The 26,301-nt window shown below is 56.7% G+C and overlaps 8 protein-coding genes across 8 annotated transcripts; 4 read left to right on the forward strand and 4 right to left on the reverse strand.

Moving 5' to 3' along the window:
- Positions 1 to 4,571: 4,571 nt before the first annotated feature.
- J7T55_005417 (uncharacterized protein) lies at positions 4,572 to 4,823 on the forward strand (the record flags this gene model as incomplete). The annotated part of the gene is made up of 1 exon (XM_053132910.1): positions 4,572 to 4,823. One exon carries the CDS (start codon positions 4,572 to 4,574, stop codon positions 4,821 to 4,823), a length of 252 nt encoding a protein of 83 aa, XP_052989037.1.
- A 2,493-nt stretch (positions 4,824 to 7,316) lies between these two features.
- J7T55_005418 (uncharacterized protein) lies at positions 7,317 to 8,597 on the reverse strand (the record flags this gene model as incomplete). The annotated part of the gene is made up of 1 exon (XM_053132911.1): positions 7,317 to 8,597. The coding sequence occupies one exon, from the start codon at positions 8,595 to 8,597 to the stop codon at positions 7,317 to 7,319; it is 1,281 nt and encodes a 426-aa protein (XP_052989038.1).
- Positions 8,598 to 9,544: 947 nt separating this feature from the next.
- J7T55_00541 (DNA-directed RNA polymerase II subunit RPB1) lies at positions 9,545 to 14,933 on the reverse strand (the record flags this gene model as incomplete). The annotated part of the gene is made up of 3 exons (XM_053132912.1): positions 9,545 to 9,572; positions 9,642 to 14,512; positions 14,577 to 14,933. 3 exons carry the CDS (start codon positions 14,931 to 14,933, stop codon positions 9,545 to 9,547), a joined length of 5,256 nt encoding a protein of 1,751 aa, XP_052989039.1.
- A 928-nt stretch (positions 14,934 to 15,861) lies between these two features.
- J7T55_005420 (uncharacterized protein) lies at positions 15,862 to 17,337 on the reverse strand (the record flags this gene model as incomplete). The annotated part of the gene is made up of 3 exons (XM_053132913.1): positions 15,862 to 16,915; positions 16,979 to 17,079; positions 17,167 to 17,337. 3 exons carry the CDS (start codon positions 17,335 to 17,337, stop codon positions 15,862 to 15,864), a joined length of 1,326 nt encoding a protein of 441 aa, XP_052989040.1.
- A 183-nt stretch (positions 17,338 to 17,520) lies between these two features.
- Positions 17,521 to 18,899, forward strand: J7T55_005421 (trna guanylyltransferase; the record flags this gene model as incomplete). The annotated part of the gene is made up of 4 exons (XM_053132915.1): positions 17,521 to 17,540; positions 17,863 to 17,952; positions 18,027 to 18,203; positions 18,281 to 18,899. 4 exons carry the CDS (start codon positions 17,521 to 17,523, stop codon positions 18,897 to 18,899), a joined length of 906 nt encoding a protein of 301 aa, XP_052989041.1.
- Positions 18,900 to 19,871: 972 nt separating this feature from the next.
- Positions 19,872 to 21,369, forward strand: J7T55_005422 (uncharacterized protein; the record flags this gene model as incomplete). Its single annotated transcript, XM_053132916.1, has 2 exons — positions 19,872 to 20,315; positions 20,389 to 21,369. The coding sequence occupies 2 exons, from the start codon at positions 19,872 to 19,874 to the stop codon at positions 21,367 to 21,369; spliced, it is 1,425 nt and encodes a 474-aa protein (XP_052989042.1).
- Positions 21,370 to 22,131: 762 nt separating this feature from the next.
- J7T55_005423 (uncharacterized protein) lies at positions 22,132 to 23,831 on the forward strand (the record flags this gene model as incomplete). Its single annotated transcript, XM_053132917.1, has 4 exons — positions 22,132 to 22,174; positions 22,264 to 22,511; positions 22,654 to 22,852; positions 22,939 to 23,831. 4 exons carry the CDS (start codon positions 22,132 to 22,134, stop codon positions 23,829 to 23,831), a joined length of 1,383 nt encoding a protein of 460 aa, XP_052989043.1.
- Positions 23,832 to 24,037: 206 nt separating this feature from the next.
- J7T55_005424 (tyrosine--trna ligase mitochondrial) lies at positions 24,038 to 26,087 on the reverse strand (the record flags this gene model as incomplete). Its single annotated transcript, XM_053132918.1, has 2 exons — positions 24,038 to 25,742; positions 25,816 to 26,087. 2 exons carry the CDS (start codon positions 26,085 to 26,087, stop codon positions 24,038 to 24,040), a joined length of 1,977 nt encoding a protein of 658 aa, XP_052989044.1.
- Between the last annotated feature and the right edge of the window lie 214 nt (positions 26,088 to 26,301).

Below are 26,301 nucleotides of genomic sequence, written 5' to 3' on the forward strand. Positions count from 1 at the left end.
TATTGCCATGCTCGCTAAAGCCTCGGGTGTGCCTTGGTTCTGGCCCCGTCCCTGTACTTCCTGCTCCATCGTTACGATAGGTAACATTTTCCATCCCTTGCTACTGCCATGCACACAGACCACGTCAGTCTTGCCTGTCGTGCGACCTATGGCACAGAATCTCTCACATTCGTGATCTAGTTCAAATAGTGGCGTTGGCCTGTTCGTGGCCGCTACACTCGCTGTGGCTGGTTGCCCAGCGTCAAAGAACCTGGCGTGTTCCCTGGGCCAACCAAGTCGAATTTGCGATATACCGACCGAGGCTCACTACAACAACAACATAGCTGGGTGCCAAATTGCCATACGTCCTGTCCACCTGAGCGACCGGGGCCGCAGCCAACTGTGACGGGGCACTTCGCATCGTTTGCGCCCTCATACTTGATTTGCCTCATTCGCTGGGACGGTCTGCGTAAACTGCCAAATGCATCGATCGCATGGAGCTGGTCCTCGGTCTTCTGAGGGAGCAGGCACGCCCTGACACGGCAAACACATGACCACTATCGCACCCAGTGCCTAGCCTCGATGCGAAGCAGTCCTCGCGCCCATTTCGTCTCGGGCAGTATTGAAAATATCTCGATTGTTTATGGCGATGGAAAAGGGTGATGGCCATCAAGCCCGGGAAGCCAACACCTCAACTATCCATCATCCATCTTCTCAGTGTTGCAGGGCATTGATCAATGGGCACCGTCGCGTACTTGTTGCGCAATTGGTTCGCCATTGACATGCCAACCTCCGTCAAAGGGAACATGCGAGCAAACACCCGCATCTCAAGGGTCCTCCCCGTTTGAGGGCTCTTGTGTCCGCGAGCTTTGCGGAAGATACTCACGCATCAGGCGCGTGTCCCGACCCGGACTCTTGTACATCGGAAATAGCAGTGTTGGTAGAGCGTAGATACCTCCGAAGTGAGCCCAAGGAGGAAGTTCTACGCGTTCGTTGTGTGCTCATGTTATGAGTTGCACGAGGGACGGCTTCAGGCCAGCAGCAACAGGCGGCTAAGATGAGGTTGGCACCGTTGGGCCAACCAACCGCGTCTCCGGAAGCTGCAGCAGATCGTCCGTTCAATGCAACATTGCCATTGCGTGCGTCGCCACGCCCTCAAGCAGCATGAGCGTCTGGCGTCAGAGAACCGCTGACGTGACCAACGTGCGGGAAGCGCAGCAAGGCGCTTTCGAGCCAATCACAACAGCTTTGCCTTGGCACCTCATGTCAAGTTACCATAATCAAGCCCTGCAAGGGCATCGTCTGCCGTGTTGGTATCCTGAGCAGGCCCCACAGGCTCATCAGGCAAGTTACCCAGGGTCCGCCCACACGCGCAACACGCGCGCGTCTCCGGAGCCTTGGGATCGCCGTTCCTCGTAACAACCGACTATAGTGCTTCTGCTGCGCTGAGAAGCTGGGGTTGGGAGTGCGCTTCATATCAAGCTACGAAGCAGCAGGTGAGCAAGAAATTAGAGGAAGACACAAATTTCTCCCTCGACCTCGGGCCGTTTGGAAGCAAGGGCTACTCATTTGCTTGCCATGTATGCTGCGTGGATTGGATGTGTGCCCATCCTGCCCCTCGGCCCCTATCTGTTACAGCCACAACGGCCTGACGAGGAACTCTGCGCCTTTCCTTCAATGTGATTTCACCGCGCCTGCGGACCAACCATCTTGAGGTTACATACATGCCGGACTGGGGTTCGCGGGCACATGCTAGTCAGCTCCATCACGCCGGCTTGCGGGAAGAAATATTGGCTGGCTTCGTGACCAGGCACACCCTCTCTTGAGGATCAAGCATGTCCCCAGCTCACCGTTCATTCCTACTCGGCCAGAAGTACGTCTTCCAACCCAAGCCTGAAGTGATATGTCTCGGCGGTCGTAGTGTTGGCTCTATCGTGATCTTCAGATGGCTTCTTGTTCTTGTCCAACGTGCCAACAGCTAAGGAATTTGTGTGCACAAGTCCAATTCGTTTAGGTTGCAGCATGCCTTCCATGGTCGCATCATGCGGCCCAAACCTGCAGACAAGTCCATTAGACTGCTGCTTAAGCATGACCAGCCGCGGGTGGTTCTCCGGGCATCCACCACGGTCAAGGACGAGGCATAATAGCATGTCGACTGTTGAACTGCCCGAAACGGCGAGCGCTTCCCCCCTCGTGCGTCACGATGTGACGTGATATTGGAATGGGACGCCTTGACGACCAATCCACTTTCTACGCGTGCTCCTTCGTTGGCTCCTCCTTCCAGCATGATGGTGCTCTCGATCACGGAGCACAAACATCAGCAGACCACTGCCAGTGGGCCTGCATTTCTCAGTCACCCTGCAGCTGCAAAGCATGTGAATCTTCACCTTCAGGTCACAGCCGCAGCTGGGCTGACGAGGTATTTCTCCTTCTCGGTGAGTTGTGGGTCTGTCCCTCCAACGCGAGTTGTCAAGCTGCGGGCAGTGCCAGCTTATCACGGCACGGTACTTGTCGAGCTGCAACGTCGGTCGCCAACAAGACTGCCGTGGCATACCAGCTCGAATGGCAGTCAAGACTGAAGCTGAGAAAAATTGCCCCTGGGCTGGAACTCTAAGAAGCAGAGCCGAGCTACTTTGGTCGTTGCTTGGACAGATGGGTTGACTTCAGAGAACCTGTGAAGTACAAGTCAGTACATGGTACTTTTCAGACGCACCGACATGATGGCCCGGTGTGAACCATATTGCAGCCCAGCAGCTTCTAGAAGTATATTGGCCATTCAACTGTCGTTGTCCAGCCGGCGCTTCAGCCCATGCACTCCCCAGAAAAGACCAGCCTGATCCGTGGCACTGCCGATTCGACCGAGGAGGGAAGTGTCCTCTAGGCAGCTCACGTCAGAGGGAGGGCAAAGGACAGAGGTTTTACAAGCAAGGCAGGCCGTCACGATCCGTGTGTCAGGTACTAGGCAGCACGCAGTGGAAGGATCCAAAAACGTGGCCGTACGTCTGTTTCCGTAGCCGTGCTGCCAACGTGCTGGCGCAAGACACTACACATTGTGTTCAGGCGCTGCCGACTAGCGAGAAGGCGCAAGTAAGGAGTGTACCTGACAGCGCTTACAGTGTTGCTGTCGAGCAGGGGACCAGGAGGAACGGAAGGATGAGGGGAGAGCAGACCGAGCCCCCAAGCCTCGAACGAGAGGAGCCGTGACGAGTACTCAGGACAGGCGGTCGGTCGGTGGGAAGCCGGGCAGGACTGGGCTCCGCTCTCCATCAGCCCTACCCGCGGCTGCTGGTGCAGTTAGCTGCCTTTGGCCCGAGTGTGGTAGTCCGTGGCCGCGTCGTTGTCGTTGTCGCGGCGTGGGGTACTGCTGTGGTGCGTGAGCGCAGGACCACATCCCGCAGCCGTCTTCCGGGAAATCCTCTTGCAGCGGCCAGGCGGACCAATGGCGAGAGCGCTGGGCCCGGCTACCCGACCCCAGGATCTGGCCCAAGGGACGGAATTGACTGTCCTCGCGGAGCCGCAACGTCTTCTCCACACATGTGATTGTTTAATTGCCTTATTTGGCATTAGACGATGCTCCCGCTGGTCTGTTTTTGATACCAGACACGCATCCATCGACAACCTCGCCCTCATGGCTCCCGAGACTTTTGCTCCCCCCTTGGCTGTGGCGCAAATCCTACGCCGCTTCTGATAGGGGATAGGCACAAGGACCACATTGCCCCGCTCGGAGCTCGGATATCGAAGGCCCATCCACCTACCTGCCTGTCTTTGTGCTCCATTGCCCCCAGGACCAATGCCCGACCCCACGTGTGGGCTCGGCAGCACAAAGCCAGATTGGCCCAAGTACAGGCCAAACAGCTCGCACAGGACATGACACGACAGGAGCCACGCAGCGAGGGAGCGAGGCAGGGAGAGGGGGGAGCGAAGGAGGCGTGAGGCAGAAGGCGGGACGGGCGAGGAGGGGTCACAAAGCCCCGAGAGTTCGAGGCGACGGGAGATGGGTGCAGGCCCGACCCAGGAAGGATCCCATGACCATTGCTTGCTCGAATGGCCCTCTGGTGCCAGTGCCCATATACCTGTAGGTGTTTCTGGAGGGCGACATGTCGGGCAAGGGCTCTTGGCGGAGAAGCAGAAGGGGCTGAGATGCAGCGTCCATGTCCATGTCCACACCTCACCCACTCCCTCCCTCTCCCGTCCGTGTCACAAGAGATAAACAGACTCGGACACAGATGCAGACACACACACACACACCTCTGCACATGCATGAGGGCAGATACAGCATTGGGGCCAGCGCATTGGGCAAGCAGATCCGCACCCACCGTCTGTAGATATAAAGTCCCCCCCTTCGAGCTCCTTTGTCTTCCTCTCCCCTCTTGTCTTTTGTTCGCCATCACATAAAACTCTCAGCACTCGGTCAGCCAGGTCAGCAAGCGTCAGCCAGTCTATTACTGCCTCTTTAGCATCCATCCCACAGCCGGACCGTCTCGATATCTCATACCATTCCTTCCCAACCTCGACGCAGCCCGACTTGACCCCCCACCCCCCACACACGACAAATCCTGTCTTCTGTCATCATTATTTTACAACCATTCACAATGTCTGACCCTCGCCGCTCTATGCCCCTGACCTTCCTGCCCCTGGGACCCGTCACCTCCGAGTCCTTCCCAAAGTCGCAGCAAGCCAAGCAGGCCGGGGAGATGCACAAGAGGCGAAGCTCCTCGCTCAGCAGCGACGGCAAGGGCTCCGCTCCCGGGTTCAAGGTCCTCAAGGTCGCACCCGTCCACTACGGTGAACATGCGGGAGACCACCAGGACGACTGGCACAATGCGGCTGCTCTCGTCGAGTGAGGCAGCAGCTAGCTAGCCACTCTACACCTCGACTCCTTGATGTCTTACCACCAGGCACGCCACACGTCGCCTACAGCCAAGTCATCTTTTGTGGCTCTATTCTGTCATGCGCGGTTCTCTTCGCCTTGAGATTTGAAAAGAAAAAAATAGCAACTATTGAGGAAACAGCGGGGCGGCTGGCCTTTTATCTGGGTTTTCATTTGGTCTTTTGTTTGGTCTTTGACTTGAGCTTGTTTGGTAGCGCAGTGTTTAGGCTATGTACGGCGTTTTTCTATGAAGGCTCAGATGCAATCAAGTCAGCTATGCTGGCGGGTGTGGATATCGGTCAGATTTTTACGAAAAGGACGGCACATTGGACGACCATGTCAGTCAAAGAGGATTAACAGAACCATCAGTAACAGCAAGTGTGGATGAATATTTGCCAAGCAAAGACCTTGTGCTAAGAATATATACTGTTTCCTCCATCCATGTTTCGAACCGCACTATACGTATGAACTATAGGGACAACTACTGAGTGATTTATGAAGAACCCTCTCATAACCCCTTGCTCTCCGTGGTCGAGACATGTCCCCTGGCCAATGGCGGCTGTCGTGGAGGAAACCATCAACCTTTGTCCCGTCAAGAGCAAACAAGGCCAAGACTCTTGGGATGCTCGCCCTCCCGCAGGGTAGCACAAGCACAAGGTTGTCAGCTGTAACGCTTGTGCCCCCCGCCTCAATCGCGCACCCCCCTTGTTACTGTGAACTCGTCGCCAGGAGCACGAGAACGAGATCTCAATGGCCCTGTGTGTTAGCGTACCTTCCATGGGCTGTCAGCCGGGTCAGCCGGGAAGGTGTCTGTCCTCCCCGAGGACGAGGCCAGCAGGGACCGCAAGCGCGTGTTGTCGAACCGTCGCCCGAGTCGAGTGGGACAAGGCGTCGAAACAAGCACGCAAGCCGCCGTGAGTCAAGCTTATCAGATCGGCGTGGGCCCCGGGGGCGGTGAGGCACTTGGGGAAACGCTTGAAACTGTCGAGTCCCGTTCGTCCCTTTGGGTTGGTGCATGGCGCATGTTGCATGGCGTGCATGGTGTGCATGGCATGGTAAATATAGCGAGCCCGGCAAACTATTTCTCCATCCCCGTGCGCCGAGACGATCAATATTTCTCGGCGCTCGACTTGGGCGACCAGGTGGCTTCGTCCCCCCGAGCCTGTGCCTGTGCCTGTGCCTGTGCCTGTGCCTGTGCCCTGCCGCCTGCGCGCCCGCCGACGAATGCCCAGGTGCCAAGGCCCCGAAGCACTGACGATCAATGTCTCGGACCGCTCCGCTACACCACGACAGCTACATAGTCTAGTATCTAGTCTAGGCGGCTTTCGGTCCCTGCCTGTTTGCCACACGCTGGGTGGGCTGGACGCATCCTCAACTGGCCCGCTCACCTTGAAACCCGTCTTGGCGGCGTCGTTTTCGCTTCCGCGCCATATCACACACCTACCCTTTGGGTTGCACTGCTCCTGTGACGTGCGTGTGATGCTGGGCCCGAGTAGAAACACCGCCGCTGCCAAGATCCGGCCAAGGAAGCAAGCCGTCGTACCTGGGTGGACCAGGCGTCTCACCGAGAGTGTACAGTCCAGACAGTCAATAGAGACATCTGCGAGCAAGGGGCTAGAATTGACCTGTGGGGTCAGATGCGAGATTGCTGGCCAGACTCTACATGGCAGCAAGCATTACAGAGTTAATCGCACCTCAGCGGTAGAAGCATGACAAATGCTGCCCATGGAAGTGCTGTCTCGAGGCACTATTCTTGGGACATGGCCTGCCCGATACCCAAGAGACAAACCTCGAGAGACGTCCCATGAGCACGAGTGTGCCCCCCCCCCCCGCCCACCGGCCTTCCCTCTTCTCCCTCGTTCTGCAAGGTAAAGGGTGAGAACGCTGCGACAGACAACGGGATTGTGCATGAATGGATCCTTGCGCATTAGAGCAAAATGGCGGATGGTCTACGCAAGGGTACGTTGACGGATATCCCTCGTGTTTTACGGGAATAAATTGATTATTTACATGTACATCCAATCTCTTGACCTGCATGGGAGGCGTCGGGGAACGTCGCCGGACTGCAGCGAGGCGCTTGATTGGGGAGGCTCTTCACCGAACTCGAGCCTGCCCGTTTGGACCTTCAATGTCCGCGCCCGTCAGACTTTGCACCCAGGAAACCGCAGAAGGATGCACGGCAGGGAGCACATCCAGCCGTGCAAAAGCGTGCATTTGAGTGAAGGTGGCGTTGTTTGCTCAATCCAACATCCAGAGACGGCGCTCCCTACTGCCCATTGGTTGCTTATCTGCGGCAGCAGCTGCGGCACGCTGCTCTGAAACCCTGCCATGTTGGTGAGTGGCAGTAAGAAGTGCGAGCTGCTTCGGACCGCACGCTGCCCGATATCTCAGCGAGCGAGGTTGCAGCGCCCAGAAGTAGTACGTAGAAGCGAGGATGAGGTCCGCTACGGAGCCAAGACCATCTCATCTAGAATCCATATTTGGCCCCAGACTGCTTCTGTGTCGCCCGGTTCTTGGCGAAGCTCTCCTCCAACGCATCCCGCTGGCTCTGCACCTGGTTTACCAGCTGCTGCAGGCTGTGCTTGCCCGGCTTGATCGCACGCAGGGGATTGTGTTGTTGCTGGTCCAGCGCGCCGGACTGCCGCAGCTCCTCGTTATGCCGATATTCCTGGTCCAGGTTGAAGTTGATGACGGACTTGGCTGTTGCTTTGGTGGGCGCGCCACCGCGGCCGAAGAGTTCCCGCCGTGCTGCTGGGCCGAGATTTAGGTCGTCCGCTATCGAGTCGAGAGAGGTGGGGTCTGGGTGGCCAGCTGGCCGTGCCGGTGATTCGGAGTAGCTCGCGTACTGCTGCTGATGGTGCTGCTGGGTGGCGTAATCATACAATGCAGCGCCATCAGCGAATGTGCCAACGTCATGGCCAGACGACTCAGTCTCGTAGGATGTGCTCTCTTCCAGCGCCGCCCCCGCGCTGGGTGTATCTTCTGCTACTGAAAACAGCGAGATCTTTTTCTTCTTGATCGGTGGCGCCGCCTGTGGTTCTTCTTTCGCCGGTGGCGCCGAGGCACCTACATTTGATGGTTGCTTCAGCGCGCCGCCCTGTGATGCTGTCGTTGAAGCAGCAGCCACGGTGGTCTTGGGTCCTCCGAGCTTCTTGCCGGGCTTTCTGGCGACAGAGAGCGGCTTGAACATTAGGGGCTTCCCCACAAGCTTGACTTCATCCTCGGACACCTGCCCATGTGGTACAGACGGTTGTGCTGGCGGCGTGGCTTTGGGTGGCGGCAGGTTTAAGCTCGAGCCGGATCCGGAGCCGGAGCCCACGTCGGCCGATCTGTCCGTGTTCGCGATGCCATCGTCGCTTTCATCAACAAAGTCTCTGCTGAAGGCAGCCTCGGAGCTCGTCCTCAAGTTGACGCCAACTCTCGGCGCAGCTCTGCCGGTGTTTCCTGCTCGGGGTTGCGAATTCGAGGCCTTGGGCGGCGGTAGGAATGAGCTGAAGCCGCTGAACCTGCTGGCACCGGTCTTGAGCCGCTTTGCGGCCGGAGCTTCGCTGGCGGCGGCGTCGTCTGACGAAGTGGGCGCGGAGGGAAGGTTGACGAGGATCTTGCCCGGGTTGGACTTGTCGACGAGCTTCTGGAAGGTCTGCTTCTTGGCGGGTTGGGATGCGACAGCGACGGCTGCAGCTGCGGGCGGCGAGGTCTGAGGGGAATCGCTGTCGGATTCCGAGTCCGAGTACTCAACGAGGCCCATATCTGGTTGCTGAGTTGAGGGGAGGAGGGTTGCGGGCTCTGCCTTGCAACGCAGGGTCGTGAGTCGGGAAGAGGTTGGCTCGTTGGATTCGTTGGAGATGACGGCCGAGGCTACAGTCGGGGCTGCTGCGTCCTCTTTGGGGTTTGGAGGGGGGGGGAGGCTGGCCGGGGGGGGGGGGTGGTGTGCTTCCCCGAACATGGAGTTACACAGAGTCCTAGTTGACTATTGCCATGTCGCCGTGCAGCCTTTTCGAACCATCCTGACTGACTGCCTGCCTGCCTGCCCCAATTGTGTCGAGTGTCTTCATTTCAATTTGTCGGGCTCTTATCGAGCCAGCTACTTCATAGAAGGTAGAGCCGCGAATTTCTATGGCTGATCGACCACGGAAGGGGGCACAACACCGCCCGACGGCAAAGTTGGGCGTGTCCTGGGGATTGTTCTTTAATGTTCATGAATCAATGTTCAAAGGCTATGCAAAGCCTCCGTCTACCTGCCTAATGTGCCCATGTCTGCGTGTCTAAGGCTTTTGAGGTGTCCTCACCTGCCAGGCCCCTCACCCCGTCCCGGCCCCGTGCCCGTCCCGTTTGTGTCAGTCTGTCTGCCCTGCGCCTCTTGCTTGCCCGTGCTGCCCGACTATGGAAAAAGCCACGCACGCATACCTACCCCTGGGCTTGTCTCGTGTTGTTACAATTAGTTTTTTTTTCTTGACTTTTATCTCTCTTCTTCCCTCCTTGTTTCGGTCGTTCGCTTTGCTTTTGCCGGTCGGTCTCGAGTGTGTCCTGAGCTCGCTTCTCATCTGAATGGAACCCCCCCCCCCACCGAATCTAGATACATTTGCGTAGGCCTCTATTATGCGCAGCTCTCATCAAATCAGGTTGCCCTAGCACCGGCGCATACACAAGGTGCCAACCGTACATTCTTCACTCCTCTTCGCTCATCCAGTCACGCTAATCATTGGTAGGAGAGGTGGGTGAGCTGACAATCAGGTTAGCACCATGTTCTGGGCTCTCAAATAAGCTGGCAGGCCCATCGTGGTTGACTTACTATTGATCCTGACCGCCAGCATGTCGTCCAGGCGTCGGAGGCGCGTACTGAGGCGAGGATGGCGAGTAGTTCGGGCTGGTCGGAGACACGTTCTGCCCTGGTGACCGTTGGTAGGTCGGACTCGTGGGCGAGTATGCATCGGGAGAAGTTGGAGACCACGTCGGAGACGCGGGAGAGTATCGAGGAGATGTGGCATGGACGTTGGGCGAGGTCGGACTGTAGTTCGGACTCGCTGGCGACCACGACGGGGAGGTCGGTGAGGCCCCAAAGTTTCCAGCCGGCGACGTAGGCGAGTACTTGGGTGCCGTCGGGGATGACGGAGAGTAGCTCGGCGAGGTCGGGCTGTAGTTTGGACTGGCTGGGCTGGTAGGCCGCATCAACGGCGACGTCGACGAGTACGAGGGCGACCCCGGGCTGAAAGTTGGAGACGAACTACCAAGATGAGCGCCGGCATCAATCATCGGTGACGTCGGCGAGTAGGCGCCCATGGGAGATGTTGGAGACCACCCTGCGCCGTGGTTTCCGAAAGGAGATGACGGCGAAGTCGGAGCGAAGGGGCTCGTAGCACGCGGACTGGTCGCTGAATAACCAGCCCCGCCCATACCGAAACCTCCACCGTACTCCGTGGCAAACCCGGCCGGTGTCTCAGAACCCGCGCCGATAATGGGCGAGAAGTTGCCTGGCGCCGGGGACATGATACCCAAGAAGCCACCCGTATCTGCCATAGGAGAGCCCGTGTCGTAAGGCGTTGCCGCACCTTCCATCGGGCTGCCCTTGACCGTCATACCTGGCATGAGACCCATGCGCGAGTTGTCCGAAATGACAGTCTCCAACATCTTCGGGTCAAGCTGCACTTCAAAGTGGCCTGTTCCCATGGGTGCCAACTGCCCAAGCATGACGTTTTCGGAGATACCGCGGCAGTCATCCAGCTCACCTGTAGCTGCGGCTTCGAGAAGAATCTCGACCGTCTCCTCGAAGGAACAGCGCATGAGCGCACCCGTGTCCGCGCGGTTGATTCCGTGACGAGTGACAGCAGCAATGCTGCCGCGGTACGTCATGACGTCGACCAGGAGGGCCAGATGCCTGTGGTTGACGTAGGAACCATCAAATGCCAGAACATTCGTCAGCTCAGAAAGCAGAGCCGATCGTGCCGCCTCAATGCCAAACACATCAATGATCTGATGGAGCTGGTTGGTGGTGGTCCGCTTCGTGTCGACGCCATCAACAGCAAGAACTTGACGCAGCGCTGTACCAGTTGTGTCAAGATAGGACTCCTCACAGTCGGTATCGCCCTGCTTAGCCTTGAGTGAGCCATCAGGCATCTCTACGAGGCGAGCATTCTTGTTGATGAACGCCCGTTCGATGCCGGGCACGCCGCGAATGGTAAGCTTGTCCAGCAAGTGAGTTTCGAGTCGCTTGAGCATGACGTCTTCTTCCATATCATCTTCGTCGCCCTCGGCTTTATCGCGGATCGAACGGACACGGATGACTTGCTCATCGGCATTGTTGTCACTGAAGATAATGGCCAGATCATCCGAATACTCTTCTTTGAGACGCTGAGCAACGTCTTCGACCCGCAGTTCCTTGTCAAGCATCTTTTGCCGGTCCAGCGTGATTCGAAGCACCCAACGAGTCTGGCGATCAACGTCCTCGGATTCATCAGAGTCAACAAGGAAGTACGCCTCGACCATGTCCTCATCCTCTGAGATGAGGGTCGCTCGAACGTCCGGATCGTAGAAAATTTCAGTCATTGCCGTGACCGACCGCAAGTTTGTGTGCTCAGTAAGACTTCGAAGTGTCTTCGCCGCGTCCTGTGACGAATCATCGCCTTCGAGGAAAACTTGCATCGATGGAGTCTTGATGTCACTGGCGACATTGAGAATCTCCTTGAGCCGAGGCACACCCAGAGTGACGTTCTTGGAGGCAACACCAGTGAAGTGGAACGTGTTGAGTGTCATCTGTGTGGCAGGCTCTCCAATGGACTGCGCCGCGAGTACACCCACCATTTCTCCGGGGTTGACCATTGACCTGGACCAGCGGTTCTCCAGCTCCCCAAGAATATGGTCGAATGCTATGCGAGGAAGTCGAAGCTGGACTGCGAGACGCCTGAAGGCCAGCCGCGAGCGCAGGTGGGCCTTGAAGAGGATCGTCGCGCTCTCATCAGCCTCCTTGGAAATCGGATCTTGACCCGGGACAACCACCATGCGCCTCATGAACGCATCAACAGCTGGGATCACGTCGGAGGGCTTCATATCACTCCGCTTGGTGGGGTCTACCTTGAAGAAGGAGATTGTGCTGTCGATCAACCGTATGATGTTCAGAGGTAGCTGCATCATGGTCTCGTCCTTGCCACGTGACAACATGATGTGGCGGACTGTCTTGCGAGCCGTGTAGAGGCGATCGTACTCCTCGTCAAGCAGCTGTTGCTCTTGGATATTGCTCGCCAAGTGACTGCCGTATTCGAGAGCGTTGGTCAACGTCTCGGAGTCCTCGACGAGATCAAGCTTGTAGCGTTTCTCAAATTCCTTGTTGGAGATGGTGAGGAAGTCAACCTTCTGTTTCTCAATGTGCATGCCATCGAGGCCATCTTCACCATAGATAAACTGTATGATGTCGTTCAGGGAGTTTCGAACAGTGCCGTCGTATTTCGCGGTGACATCCTCGAGCGCCTTGACCAGTCGGCGCTGGATGTAACCGGTTTCTGCCGTCTTGACAGCAGTATCAATCAAACCCTCACGACCAGCCATGGCGTGGAAGAAGAATTCCGTGGGCGTCAGGCCACGCAAGTAAGAGTTCTCGACGAAGCCACGCGCCTCTGGCGAGTAATCATCCTTGGTAAAGTGCGGCAGCGTTCGATACTTGAATCCAAAGGGGATTCTCTTTCCCTCAACAACCTGTTGACCAACAAGAGCAGTCATTTGGGAAATGTTGATGGAGGAACCCTTGGAACCGGACCGAGACATGGTCACAGCGTTGTTCAAATCCTTCAAACTCTTCTCCGTCGTCGTACCGGCCTTGTCACGAGCAGCGTTCAACTCCTTTGATACCTTGCTCTCGAATGTCTCTCGAATACTCATTCCAGGGAGCGGCTCGAGCTTGTTTTCGGTGGCCTCCGTCACGATCTCGGCAACAATCTTCTTCTGGCCGTCAATGTCCTGCTGGATCTTGATTATAGTATCCTTGTCAGGGATAGTGTCACCGATTCCGATGCTATGGCCGTTGTGCAGAAGCCAGTAGTTCACAACACGCTGACAGGCGTTGAGAAAGCCCATTGCTGCGTGTGCCCCAAGCTCGTTGTAAGTAATATGAATGATGCCGCCGGCCGCGGCTCCAACGATCTTCTTGGTGAGGAGACCGTACACAAGATCGCCATTGTGAATCCTGATCCCGCCGTCGTCGAGAGGGAGCTCACTGCTTCCTTGCTGTAGACTAACTTCTTTGGGAATGACCATGCTGATGATCTGCTTACCAGTCCAGCGCGGAGATGGGTGGAGTATGGCCGGGGTGGGAATGACTCCATCCCAGTCTTCAACCCAGAGCATGACATTCATGACTTCCTCCTTGGTCAGGAATACATCACGACGGCATAGCTTGTAGGCACCTGCCAAAGTATCCTGGACAATGCCCATCAATGGAGAATTCCGCTGTGGCGAGACGATGTTCAGGGGCACCAAGCACAGATTCTGCACCTCGGCGCGAGTCTCCTCAGTCTGAGGTACGTGAAGGTTCATCTCGTCGCCGTCGAAGTCGGCGTTGTACGGAGACGTGACGGACAGGTTCAACCGGAAGGTAGAGTACGGCATAACTTTGACACGGTGACCCATCATAGACTCCTTGTGCAGCGAGGGCTGACGGTTGAAGATAATATAGTCCCCATCGATTAGATGTCGTTCAACCTTCCAACCGTACTCCAAAGTGATCTGGCTGGCACGCTTGTGATGGCGAAGGTCGATCCTAGTGCCGTCGGAGCGGATAACATACTTGGCGCCTGGGTGTTCGTTCGGGCCATTCTCAACCAGCTGATGCAGGCGGTGGATGTTGTATGGAGTGACAGTTTCCGGATAGGTCAGAGTTCTCGCAATGCTTCGAGGTACGCCGACTTGGTCCAAAGAAATGTTGGCGTCACCCGTGATGACAGTACGTGCAGAAAAATCAACACGTTTTCCCATCAGGTTGCCTCGAAGACGACCCTCCTTGCCCTTGAGACGAGCGCGGATTGCCTTGACAGGTCGGCCGCTCTTCTGCAATGCGCGCGGCGTGCCGGCAATGTCGTTGTCCATGTATGTGGCAACGTGGTATTGCAAGAGCTGCTCGAAGTCGTTCAGAATGTGTGCTGGGGAACCCTCGGACAATGCCTGCTTGACGTTGCCGTTGGCACGGATGATGTCACCAAGCTTGTAAGTCAAATCATCCTCATTGCGGAGACCCTGGCCGGTACCATCCATACTGATAGACGGTCGGACCGGCGGAGGCGGCACCGGAAGTACAGTGACGATCAGCCATTCGGGGCGCGCGTAGTCCTTGTTCAAGCCCATGTCCTCCAGGTCGGCATCAGAGATGCGCCGGAAAATGTCATGCACGACCTTTGGCGGCAGAACCTTCTTTTCGATTGCCTTACCACCGCCCTCCTCATTCTCAAGCTCGAACCTTTGCTGGAGTTGCAATGCTTGCTGACGGACCGCGGGCTGGGCATTGCCACATCCGCCATGACTAGGAGGCGGGGGCTTGTTCTTGTTCTCCGGATCAAACTCGTCGTCCTTCTTGGAGACCTCGTTCTCACAGCGCTTCTTCTTCTTGCAGACCTCCCAGACCCGAGCGAACCGAGCTTTTGGGTCTCTTGTTGAGACGGCGGCCGCAAATTCGGGGTCGTTCTATTGTCGGTGCAATCAGCATTAGCAGACCTTCACACGCTTACAACAGTCGAGCTAAACCAACCCTATCGGCCAGCACCTTGCTGCAGCTATGACAGACGATCTCAAGGATCTTCTTGGTCTTCTTCAGAAAACCAGGGTGGAAGACAGGTGTGGCCAGCTCGATGTGGCCGAAGTGGCCAGGGCATTCGGACATGCTCTCGGTGCATGTCTTGCACTTGAACTGTCTGTCGACAGATCCAAGACGAGGGTCGTTGAGACCCTCTTGCCGTGGCTTAGTCCTGGTTTCGTCCATAGTCTCGGGATACTGAATATGCGCCACACTCATGTTCTTGATCTCCTCAGGGGACATGACGCCGAACTGTATCTCCTGGATCGTCTTGAGGGGCGCACTAGAGTGCGCGAAGTAGAGGTTCGCCATCCTGAATTACGTCTCGAGGGATAGGCCGGGGGACCGTATCGGGCGCGAGGGTGGACGCGGCTGGTTAAGGATCGGGGTCGAAGGTGACGTCGAAGTGAAGGCCAAGTGCAGTCGCCACCGTCCCCGCGCAGGCAGACAGAACGATCCGAATCGGACAACGAGTTGAAAGGCGGTAAACGAGTCGAAAGGCAGAGTTTGCGAAAGACTTTTGACGATAGAAAGGCTGGCGCAAACGATGGTTCGATGGATGGGTTGGGGTTGGTCCTCCGCGCTCTCAAACCAGGCCGCCCAAGGCCCCGAAGGAGCGACTCGTCGGTTTAGCCACCTCAGCCGTCGTCGCTATCGCTCAAAAAGTGCACAAAATCAATCACGGCAGTCTTTTATTATGGGCGCGGTATGGGAAGGGCCGCGAGATGGTGATGCGTGGGCTCCGACGCGTGCTGACAAGAGGTTGTGGTGAGGTTGTAGGGAGCAGGCAGTTGAGGCGACTCTGGAAAATCCAGAGAGGAGTGATCTAGCCGGCGCGCTGGACCTGGGAGGGCCTGTGCACGGCACTAGCTGCACGCGGCGGCAAAAGTGGGTCCATGCGGTACTTCAATGTTGGGGGCTGTCGTCGGGTAAGGCAGGTACTTGGGGAGGACTCGCAGAGGAGCTGTGAGCCCCAAATCTGCCCACCCGGGTCCCTAGTCAGTGCATGCAGGCACAGGTACTGATGAAGTCCCTTCTGCTGGAAGAATTCCGTCCACCTCATTCTGTGGCTTTGTTGACCAACAATTTCACACTGCCTAATTCTCACTGTGGGGATCAAAAGCGGCAAGTCATAAATGTCTGGGCAATTCACTGTAGCCCTGTCAGGACAGCTTGCGCATCACAGTGGTGGCCCTCTACTGGTTTGGCCACCGCCGTCCTGGGATATCATGCAACTAAATCATCTCTTCCTGGTCCGTCCTCTGTTTCCCGTCTTCCTGCCCGATTTTTCCTCCGCTCCAGTGGCCTCACCGTCGGCGTCTGCTCCATCTCCGGGGCTTCTTCGCCTCACCGTCCCTGTCGAAACAGCAACAAACTCTTCCTCGCTATCCGAGTCTCCTAGGTTGAAAAGAATCGGCATCTCAAACCCGCTTGGATGCTCTCCGACGCCTGCCAGCCCAATGGTTGTGACGTCGACCTCCTCGTCCTCTTGATCCAACTTGCGCTTCTTGATCTCTTCCTGCGGGTGAATGTCGAACTCGTCCTCCCTCTCCATGTACTCGACATTCTCCTCCACCTCTACAAAGTCTGGCGCCAGGGCAGACCAGCGCTGCGGGCTCGTCACACTCCAGATGTTGATGCGCCCTGTTTCCAGCCCACATGCCGCCAGTAAGGCCTTGGAGGGGTGCCATTCTATAACGCCCTGCTCTTCTTTCGGCCCCTCCAGCATTCGCACCAAACTGCCGTGTCCGCGCTCCCAAATGTAAAGCTCGTGATTGTTGTAAGTGGAAGCTACCACGTACTCGCCTGTGCAGCTGAACGTGACGTGGTTCCACGAGCAGCGGTTCACCACGTCTTCGAACTTGTGCTCGATAGGCAGCTGTATCGTATCGGAGTCAAGGTCCTCTGCCGAGAGGTCGGGTAGGTGGAATGTCTTGATAACCTTGTCTTGGCCGTTGACAAGCAGCTCTCGCCCTGATCGCGTAAGCTTAAGCGTTGTGACCACCCCGCTGCACACCTTGGGTTGTGTGTATATTATCTCGTGTGTCTGCGCGTCGATGATGTTCAGATTGCCCTTGTTTGTACCGGCCAAGATGTGGTCGCCTGACTTGGTGTAGATTGTGACAGTCGTCATGTGCCTTGCGTCGTCCTTCTTTTGGCGCGCCCTCTTCTCTGCGTCTCCTTCGACCTTGACACGCCTCGGAGCTGTTGATAGTACGTGCTTCTGTGCGACTGACTCGGTCATATCGACGAGGAGGGGCTGTTCTTCGTAAAGGGACACGACAAACTGGAGGCTGCGGCGCGTCAGTACTGCCTACCCGCAGATTTGGACCTCGGGTGAGAATGTAAGTACTGACTGGTTCCAGGGATGGAGCTCTGCGATGTACACAGGCGCCTTGAAACGGACCTGACGGAAGGGCTTCCCATCCTTGAGGTCCCACAGAACCGCTTTCCAGCCCTGACATGCGGACAGTAAATATCTCCCGCACCGGGACCAACTCAGCGAGGAAATACTCTTAGAATGCCCCCGTAGCTTTCGAGCTACACCCATAGTGTCGAGATCCCATATGACGACGGTGCCGTCAACACGGCCTGAGGCGAGGTAGTCACCTTTGCGGTTGAAGCGCAGGCATGTGGCATGGCCGGATCGGATCGTATTTGTGATGTTTTCGGGGTAGTCTTGGAGTAGGTAGTCGTCTGAGAGCAGCAGATTCATCTTGGCAGATGGAGTGCCCTGAGTGGAGAATTGAAAGCAGGAGTGGAGGTTCCCGTGGCTTTAGGACGAGGGCGAGGCATGGACGTGGTGGTGTTTGAGGTGATGAAGGTGAGTTCCCAAGCGGCTCTGGCTGATCTGCAGGGCTGAAAAAGCTCGGTCGGGGAGGGTACCTTGAAGTTGAGAATGACGCTAATTGCTGCAAGGTCAGTCCCCAGAAACGCGGGAGCGTGGGGACGTTGCAAGGATGCAGCTGCCGCTTGCCGTGAATGGTCCCGCCTCACCCCAAAAAACCTGGAGCCGCTCCCACCCTGGCCTGGGAAAGCTCAAGATTTGCCATCCAAGCCGAGCTTGATCATACCTAGGGGCCACATCACACCTCGGGTAAGGACATCTTGCTCGCCGAACACCCCGCTACGGCCTTAAAGGGTCCCTGTATATGCACAACTGCCAACGAAATGGCAAATTCAAAGTGCGCTTCATCTCGTCCAAGCCCGGGTGCGATACACATGACTCACCCGCATGTAGATGGGAGTATGTCAAGCTTTTTGAACGGCCAGACCAACTGCTGCCGAACACGTGGGTTGTGGTGAGGATAGACGGTCGTGGCTTTACCAAGTGAGTGAGCAGCTACCAGGCCAGGGCGCACGGAATCCGCAGAGGCACACAGCGACTGACGTGACCACTGCCAGATTTGCAAACAAGTACTCCTGGGAGAAGCCCAATGACAGGAGGGCTTTGGATCTCATGAACGCTGCTGCGAAGGCGGTCGTGACTGAGATGCCTGATCTGGTCATCGCATATGGTATCAGCGACGAGTACAGCTTCGTCTTTCACAAGACTTGCAAGCTGTTCGAAAGGCGAGAGAGGTGAGCGGCAGCTACACCTGCACATGCACGTGCAGAGAGGCCCCATGGTGAGCCAGCTTCTCACTGACAGTTACAAGCAAACTGGTGACTACCATCGTATCGACCTTCACGTCTTACTATATCTACCTTTGGTCTCAGTACTTCCCCGACCGGCCCCTTTCACCTCCTCTTCCTAGCTTCGATGGCAGAGCAGTCTGCTACCCCTCCGTCTCCAACATGCGGGACTATATGAGCTGGAGACAGGCTGACTGCCACATCAACAACCTTTACAACACAACGTTCTGGTGTCTGATCCTGAGGGGAGGCATGAACAGCCAGGAGGCGGAGAGGGCGCTGGCTGGGACTGTCTCCGGCGACAAGAACGAGCTATTGTTCACAAAGTTCGGGATCAACTACAATAACGAGCCAGAAATTTACAAGAAGGGCAGCGTGATATTCAGAGATTACGAGTTGGCCGAACCCGGTAGCCACAACGCTGCTGCGGAAGCAGACAGCACTGCCGAGCCAGTCCAGTTGTCCAAAAGCCAGTCGGAGAGAGAGAAGAAGAAGCGCACCAAGGCGAAGGTTGTGATCGAACACCTGGACATCATCAAGGACGACTTCTGGGATAGGCGCCCCTGGATCTTGTCAAACAAGCCGGGGAAAGCGCGGGCACAGACGACGAGGGAAACATCACCGTGTCTCGCAAGTGAGTAGCCGGGCCTGACACTAGAGTATTGTTCCGCCGATGAAGGTTTTAGTGCGGCACGGCCAGGATACCGGGTGCCGTTGGTTAGGTGGCTTCTGTAACCACACTCACGCGAAGGCAAGACGATTACTATGTGGGAAAGCAGGGTTTAGGGCCTTGGGATCAGGCGACCCAGGTGGGTAGACAATTGGCCAGAACAATGAGAATGCTCGTGACCCGGGGCCGCCCGTGGGGCAAGGACCTAGCCAACTTGAGTTGAGACGTGGCTACTTCGAATTCGAGTGGCCGGTCCAGCCGGGATAGACTCGTGAAGAGAAGAATAGATATTAGATAGAACATGGTGGACGGCGAACGAACAAGCAGCGGGCCACAGAAGGCCAGCCGATTGGATTGCGGCCGGTTTGGCCAAATCGGTCTTGGAATGTGAAAAGCGCATTTCCACACCAAAATTCCCGCCGCAACCCGATCCCTATGGGTCTGGTCCTATCCAAAAAGGCTGGGCTTCCGAGCTCTGTGATGTGAAAGTTTGCCCCCCCCCCCCGAGCCCCCCCGGCGGCGACCCCGCCCGCCAACTAACTGCCCGGCTATCTACCTAGCTAGGTACCTAGGTAGTATAGGTAGGTAGGTCTGTACCCAGGGACTTGGTCTGCTTGCTAAGTGCTGCCCAGCTCGGAGGAGTCTTCCTGCCAGCCCTCCCTCACATACGTTGCCTACTTGAACATCATCACTTCACCTCCCTCACACCTTGAATCTCTCTCCAAGCTCGCTGCGAACTTCATTGCGCCTGCAACTACCCTTTCCTGCCTATCATACATACTTTGTTATTTTTCTGCCGGCAACGTCGATCTACCACCTGCACCAAGACTGCTACCCCGCCGACAACCGAGCTTGCGACGTCACGACAGCCTTCCCATCTGCAACGACAACATCGCAAAACCCTCGACTTCTTCCAAGGCGCCATACGCACTGCCACAGACGAAATGTCTGACAAGGCGGAGGACTCCACTTCCGCCGAGGCTCAGATCACCTTCAAGGTGAAGGCCTCGGGCGACAAGAACCACCAGATTACCATGGCCGAGACTGCTACCGTTGGCGAGCTGAAGACCAAGCTTGCCACCGAGCAGTACGAGAACATCCCCGTTGAGCGACAGCGCCTCATCTACTCAGGACGCGTCATGAAGAACGAGGACACCTTGGCCTCCTACAAGGTCAAGCCCGGCAACACCATCCACCTTGTCAAGAGCGCTGCCAGCAATCCCGCCCCGGCCCCGAGTGCCTCTTCCTCGTCTCCCATTCCCCAGGCTGTACCAAGCAACATGGCAGCCGGCACCTCTGCCAACAACCTACTGGCCGGCCTGACCGGAGCTCGCTTTGCCGGCCATGCCAATCTGCCCAGCGCCAACATGTTTGGTGCCGATGGAGGTGTAAGACCCTTACCCACTCGCTCAAGCCCAAGCCCACCTTATCAACAACCTGCTGACCATTCGCTCCTTGTAGATGGGCGCACCGCCTAGCGAGGATCAGATGGCAGACATGCTGTCCAATCCCAACGTCGCCCAAGCCATGAACGAGGCCCTGAACAACCCTCAGCTCGTCGACGTCATGATTCAGAGCAACCCCATGCTGAGAGACAATCCCAACGCCCGCGAGATCATCCAGTCGCCCTTCTTCCGCAACATGCTCACCAACCCAGACATGCTACGAACAGTTGCCCAGATGCGTCGGTCCATGGGCGGAGGCGCCGGCGGCGAAGCCTTCCCAGCTCCCGGCGCGACAGACACGACGCCCGCTGATGCCGCCGCTGCCGGTAGTGGCGGAGCAAACAACGCACAAACCCCGCAGTTCCCTTTCATGATGCCAGGCATGTTTGGCGGTCCTGGTGCTGGTGCAGGCGGTGGTGTTGATGGCACAGCAGGCCAAGGCGCCAACCCATTCGCTGCGCTTTTCAACCCCTTTGGAGCAGCAGCCCCGGCTACTCCTCAGACCGGCGCCGGTGCCGCTACTGGTGCTGCTGGTGTCACCCAAACCCCTTCCGGAGACGGCGCTGCCCAGCGGGACGCGTCTGGAGCGGCCGGCTCGGCGCCCTCTGGCCAGCCCGCCAGCAATTCTCCCTCCCAGCCCCCCAATCCATTTGCGGGACTGCTCGGTACGCCACCAGGAGGCGCTGCGAACCCTTTCGGGATTACGCCCGAGATGATGCAGAACTTCACCCAGATGATGCGAGGTGCGCCACAAGGAGGCGCTGCGAACCCTTTCGGGATGACGCCTGAGATGATGCAGAACTTCATGCAAAACTTCATGGGCGGTGCGCCCGAGCCTGCCGCACCCGCTGACACCCGACCCCCCGAAGAGCGCTATGCTGAGCAGCTGAGCCAGCTGAACGAGATGGGATTTTATGACTTCGATCAGAACGTGGCAGCGCTGCGCCGCAGCGGTGGTAATGTGCAGGGGGCGGTTAACTTCCTCCTAGGCGGATAAGCTCGCTCTAGAGGGAGTTCATTCAGTCGGTTTGTTCTTGGTTGTGAGTGCGTCTCCGCGAAGCATTGCTGCTGGTGGTGGTGGGAGTTCAGGAGTCTTGAATTGCAGGTGGTCGAGCATATGATATCAGGACATAGAGCCTCGGAATTGTTGAGAATCCGGGCACAGATTTCCCAAGCCGTGAGCACAGTACTCTTCGAACTCTGTCACAATGTGTACAGCGCCAGTGTGGTGATGATAGCAGACGGACAATGAGGTGAGTGTGGGCTCAGTTACTTCGGGTCGAGACCACAACAGTAGATATGCAGGGATGTATCTGCCGAAGCAGTATATGCAACCGCCCGCTCCGAACCACTCAAGCACACAGATGTGCCGACCAGCAATTATGCTCGCAATGCCGTTCTGGAGTACCAAAGCCCCCGTGTTGTCGACGGGAGCTCGCGGTCATTCAAACAGCTCTAGGGTCTAACCCTGTGTTTGTTCGAGCCCGGTGATCTCGTTCTGGTCAGACCCAGGCCTTCATCCCTCACACATAGACTCGAACGATTCAGCCTTGTTAGAGACAAGTAGTTGTCCGTCACGTCCCCCACGCAATCAAGTAACACTATTTGAGGGATAAGATTCCTGCCAACTCACATCAAAACTTTCCTCGTCAAACATCCACGGACGTCAATTTATGTGAAGTGAGACACAAAAATGAGGCTTCCAGGTCATTGCCCATCATAACCTCGGAATGCACAAGAGCAAGGGCAAGCAAGCAAGATGATCCAGGGCATCTTCTACGCACGGTTCTTCCCCCAGGAAGGTCAGTAATGAGCTGACTATGATCCACAAATTAAACATTCTATTTCCCGTGGGACCACGAGATCTTCCTCGGGCTGAATAGTACTCCAGGGACCAAGATCGTTGCTCAGTCGCCGCCGGGGTGCATCGTGCCTGAGGGCGCCGGTCCTCAAAGGAAGCCCTGCCTCTTCGACTTTGATGTAATGCAGGAGTACATCATCCCACGAAAAGCCTTCTTCAACCGCTTTGTCGCGGTCAACGAGCCGGAGGGCAAGTACACAGTGCTGGGCCTGCCTGTGGCCATTGCCCACCCGAAGTACCAACGAAATGAGTTCATCTTCAACTTTGGCCTCGTGGTTGTACGTCTGCTTGCCTAATCCCCAGTCCCTGATACCGCCCTGCCTAGCAACCACAAGGCACAATATGTAGACGAGGATAAGGCCATACGGCTTGATGGAGTCTCAGCTCTGCATATTTCTGACCAAGACAAACATGCTGTAGGAGAGCGATGTCGACCAGATCCCCTACGAGAGGGTCGTGCGGCGGTTGGCGGTCACGTTCGCCGAGATGGAGAAGCAGAACGAGTATCTGAGCCGCGACCAGAGTGGGAGCAACGATGGGGGAAGAAGACCAATCGGCAGCCTCTTGGAGATAATCAAGGAAGACCTCAACAACTACGGCGAGTGTATGATCCCAGTGGGTATGTTCCCCCCCCCCCCCCGAAAGGCGCCCCCGGGACCGTTCCTCGCACACTGTCCTCTCTACTGACACACCTGTTGGGCATAGACGACGCAAACACAATCAACATGAAACTATTCCCACACCACCGGACCCCTCCGGAGGTCAGAGGCTGGCACGTCCCAGTGGCTAAGATGAAATTCAGCGAGGTCGTCGACCCAACCTGGGACTTGACGCTGCAGAAAGTGATCACGCACATAGACGGCGTGAGCGATGTCCGGCGCATTGCCTTCAACGCCGACGTCAGCCTGGAGCTCACCAAGATCGCTCTTCGCCATCTCCTGTACTATGACACCATCCTTCTGCTAGATATGTTCTTCTTCAGCTCCTGTTATGCGCCGAGGCCGGGAATCCACGACTTCGTGACAGACGTGAGCGCCAACGACGGGTACTATACCACCACTGCAGACTCGACCACTATAGATGGTCCCAGCGGCGCGGACGGCACGACGGCGGCCGGCGGGCCTGGCATGGGTGGCGCAGCGGGCGGAGGCATCGTGGACGAATGTGCCAACTACGTCTGCATCATGTCCTCGGGCCAGCGCGTCACCGACTACCAGCTCATCAAGCTCATGACGACCTTTTGTGTCGGGCGGACGGTGGGCGAGTGGTTGCGCCTGCACATGGACGCCGGGTTTGACGTCCTGCGCCACGTTGACGTGCGTCGTCTGGTCCAGTTCGGGGTCATCAAGGGCTTGCTGTACCGGGTGCACAAGTATGTAGTCTCAAAGCAGTATCTTGCGGCGCTTGCGACAGGGCAGAGCCGACCTCTGATGGGTCGGGATGGGAAGGCCGCTGGGGATCCGTTGCAGAGATACATGGACGGATGCCACAACTTCGACCAAGTCATCACGGAGCAGAACGTGACGGATGGAGAGATAATGGAGAGATTGAAGAGCTTTCCCGGTCCAACAGGGGATTTGACCGTGCTCTACCGTTGATGAGGCAGTGAGTGGGTATATATTGGGCTTTTATGCCTAGTCTAGTCTCTAATATTGTACATACCGGCCGAAGGCAAGGTGACATGCAAAACAGTGTCATACGATGGTGTGCCGGAGCGCATGGCTGTAGCCAAGTCCTCCGCTGCGAAGGTGGAGACGTGTGCTGCCATCTTTTCCCCCAATATAGGGCGTCGCAGTTTCCCAGATTACCACTCAAACTCATCGCTCGACCCTCTGTCCCTTGCCTGCGACTCAACCTGACCGCTCCTCCGTCCGTCTGACATCTTCTTCATCTTCCGTTCAAGTATCTGGAGCTGGGGTCGTGAAGTTGGTATGAAAACTCGTGGCCTGCTCGAAGGATTTGTCTGGTGTGGCTCACCTGCAGCAGCATCGCTGTTCACGGGCTCGGCGCCTTGCTTCGACTTGGCCATCTTGTTGAGTCGTTGCATAGCTTTACGGAACTCGCCCGTCTTGGGCTGCCCAGGATATTCCAGTCCCGATTTGTCCCACTCCTCGTCCGATACAAATTCGATGCAACGGATGTTGTGTTTGCCCTTGCGTAGCAGAAGGACCTTATCGTCGATGAGGAACCTCTTATTGGTCTCAAGGTCCCACGTCTTGGCGGGAGTGAATTGCAATTGGCCTTGACTCATGCCCACGTTGCTGTGACCCTTCTGCCCTGGAGAGCCGCCGATATACATGCCCCCATTCTTGATGATCCTGTCAGCGTCGGATATACTCAGGGCAAAACTCGCTGCGTAGACGATGCGCGGAAGCGTGAGGCTCAGGACGCGCCTGGGCAACTTCACGTCTATCCGTGGCCTGTTGCTATGGTTTGTCTGTACGGGATCAGCCATGTACTGTGTGGAATCCTGAGGCACCCCCGAGGAATGTGGCGATGATGCTCTGCCGCCGTAAACAGCTTGATGTTGCGCCTGTGTCTCCGCGGCGACTTTGTGTCCATGAACCAGCCAGAGGACCTCGTAAGCCAACAGATGTTGGGCGACTCGCTTGGGTGGGTCGAGTTGGTGCTCCTCCATAACCTCCGAAATTCTGCTGAGAGGGTGGAATGTAAAAAGCTTCAGAAGCATTTCCACCTCGTCGTCTCGGCGCCTCACCAAGTAGCCATAGAGGTCGTATGGTGTGGTCTTGAACGGGTCGAGCCAGAGAGCATTGCCAGCGCTTTTGCCAAATTTGGCTCCTGAGGAATCAGTCAGGAGGGGTACTGTGAATCCAACGGGCTGATCGAATTCGCCGTTGGGAAGCTTTTCAACCGGGTTGGGCTCGTTCTCAACGCATGCTTTGACGCAAGTGGCACCTGTGAGGATGTTGCCGTACTGGTCTGAGCCTCCGATCTGCATCTGGACACGGTGCTGCTTAAGCAGCTCGTACCAGTCCCACGCTTGCATCATTGGGTAGCAGAATTCGGCGAAGGACATGCCTGAGCCGTCTTGTAGCCGATTCTTGACGTTATCGCGCGACAGCAAAGGTCCCATCCTCATCTGGGTTCCTAAGCGTCTCACTACGTCTAGCATCGGGAGCTTGCCCCACCAGGCACTGTTGTTGACAATGCCACGCTTCCAAGCCCACTCTTTCTCGAATCCAAACCTCTGGGAGGCCATTTCAACATGCTTCCAGATCGTGACAAGTTGGTAGTGGATGACGGTAAGGTTCTGGACCAGGTCTTTTCTCTCCAATTGCGGACGGCTGTCAGTCCTGCCGGTGGGATCTCCTATTCGGGCGGTCGAGCCTCCGACGAGAGTGAAGGCGCCATATCCGTGCATGTACATCCAGAACAATGGCATGAACGGTAAGAGATGGCCGAGATGGAGTGAGCTGGCTGTAGGGTCCACTCCCGCGTATGCAGCGACTCGTTTTTGCGTCATCGTCTCGCGTATAAGCTCCTTGGTGCTGATTTTGTCAGATGCGCGTGAGAGCAACGTGCAGGACCGAGTAAGGCGAGCCGTGGACGGTGCTTACCTACCCTACAACGTCTTTGACGAAACCCCTATCCTGCAGCTCGTCAAAAAGGTGCTTTACCGTCCCGGCCTCTATTTTCTTGGCCTGGGCCGCCCAGGCCTCCTCGGCATCTTGTTGCTTCTTGAGATATTTGTCGCCAATCCATCTTGTTTGGGAATGTAGCGGCGACGAGGGTCTTGACCTCGATCTTGAAATCGCCTTAAGACCCAGGCTCAGACTCAAACAATCACGGCACAGTACGGCTCGAGCTGGGAGAATCGTTGGCAGGGAGGCCATAGGAGCCATAATTGGCTCCAGCCAGTGCAATATAAAAGGTTGAGCAGCGGGACTGAGCCAGATCCGACCCAGGAGGGACAGTCGGGGTTGTTCAGTCCATGAGGAAGAGCACCAGCTGTGGCGCCAGACTTCGAGCACAGCGCGCGATGTTGCGATGCTCCAGAAATTTCTCGCAGGGAAGGCTTATCGACAAGCCCTGGCTGGGTCGGCAGGC

This window comes from Diaporthe amygdali (genome assembly GCF_026229845.1).
Source record: "Diaporthe amygdali strain CAA958 chromosome Unknown NODE_34_length_500367_cov_65_467389, whole genome shotgun sequence".
NCBI lineage: Eukaryota > Fungi > Ascomycota > Sordariomycetes > Diaporthales > Diaporthaceae > Diaporthe > Diaporthe amygdali.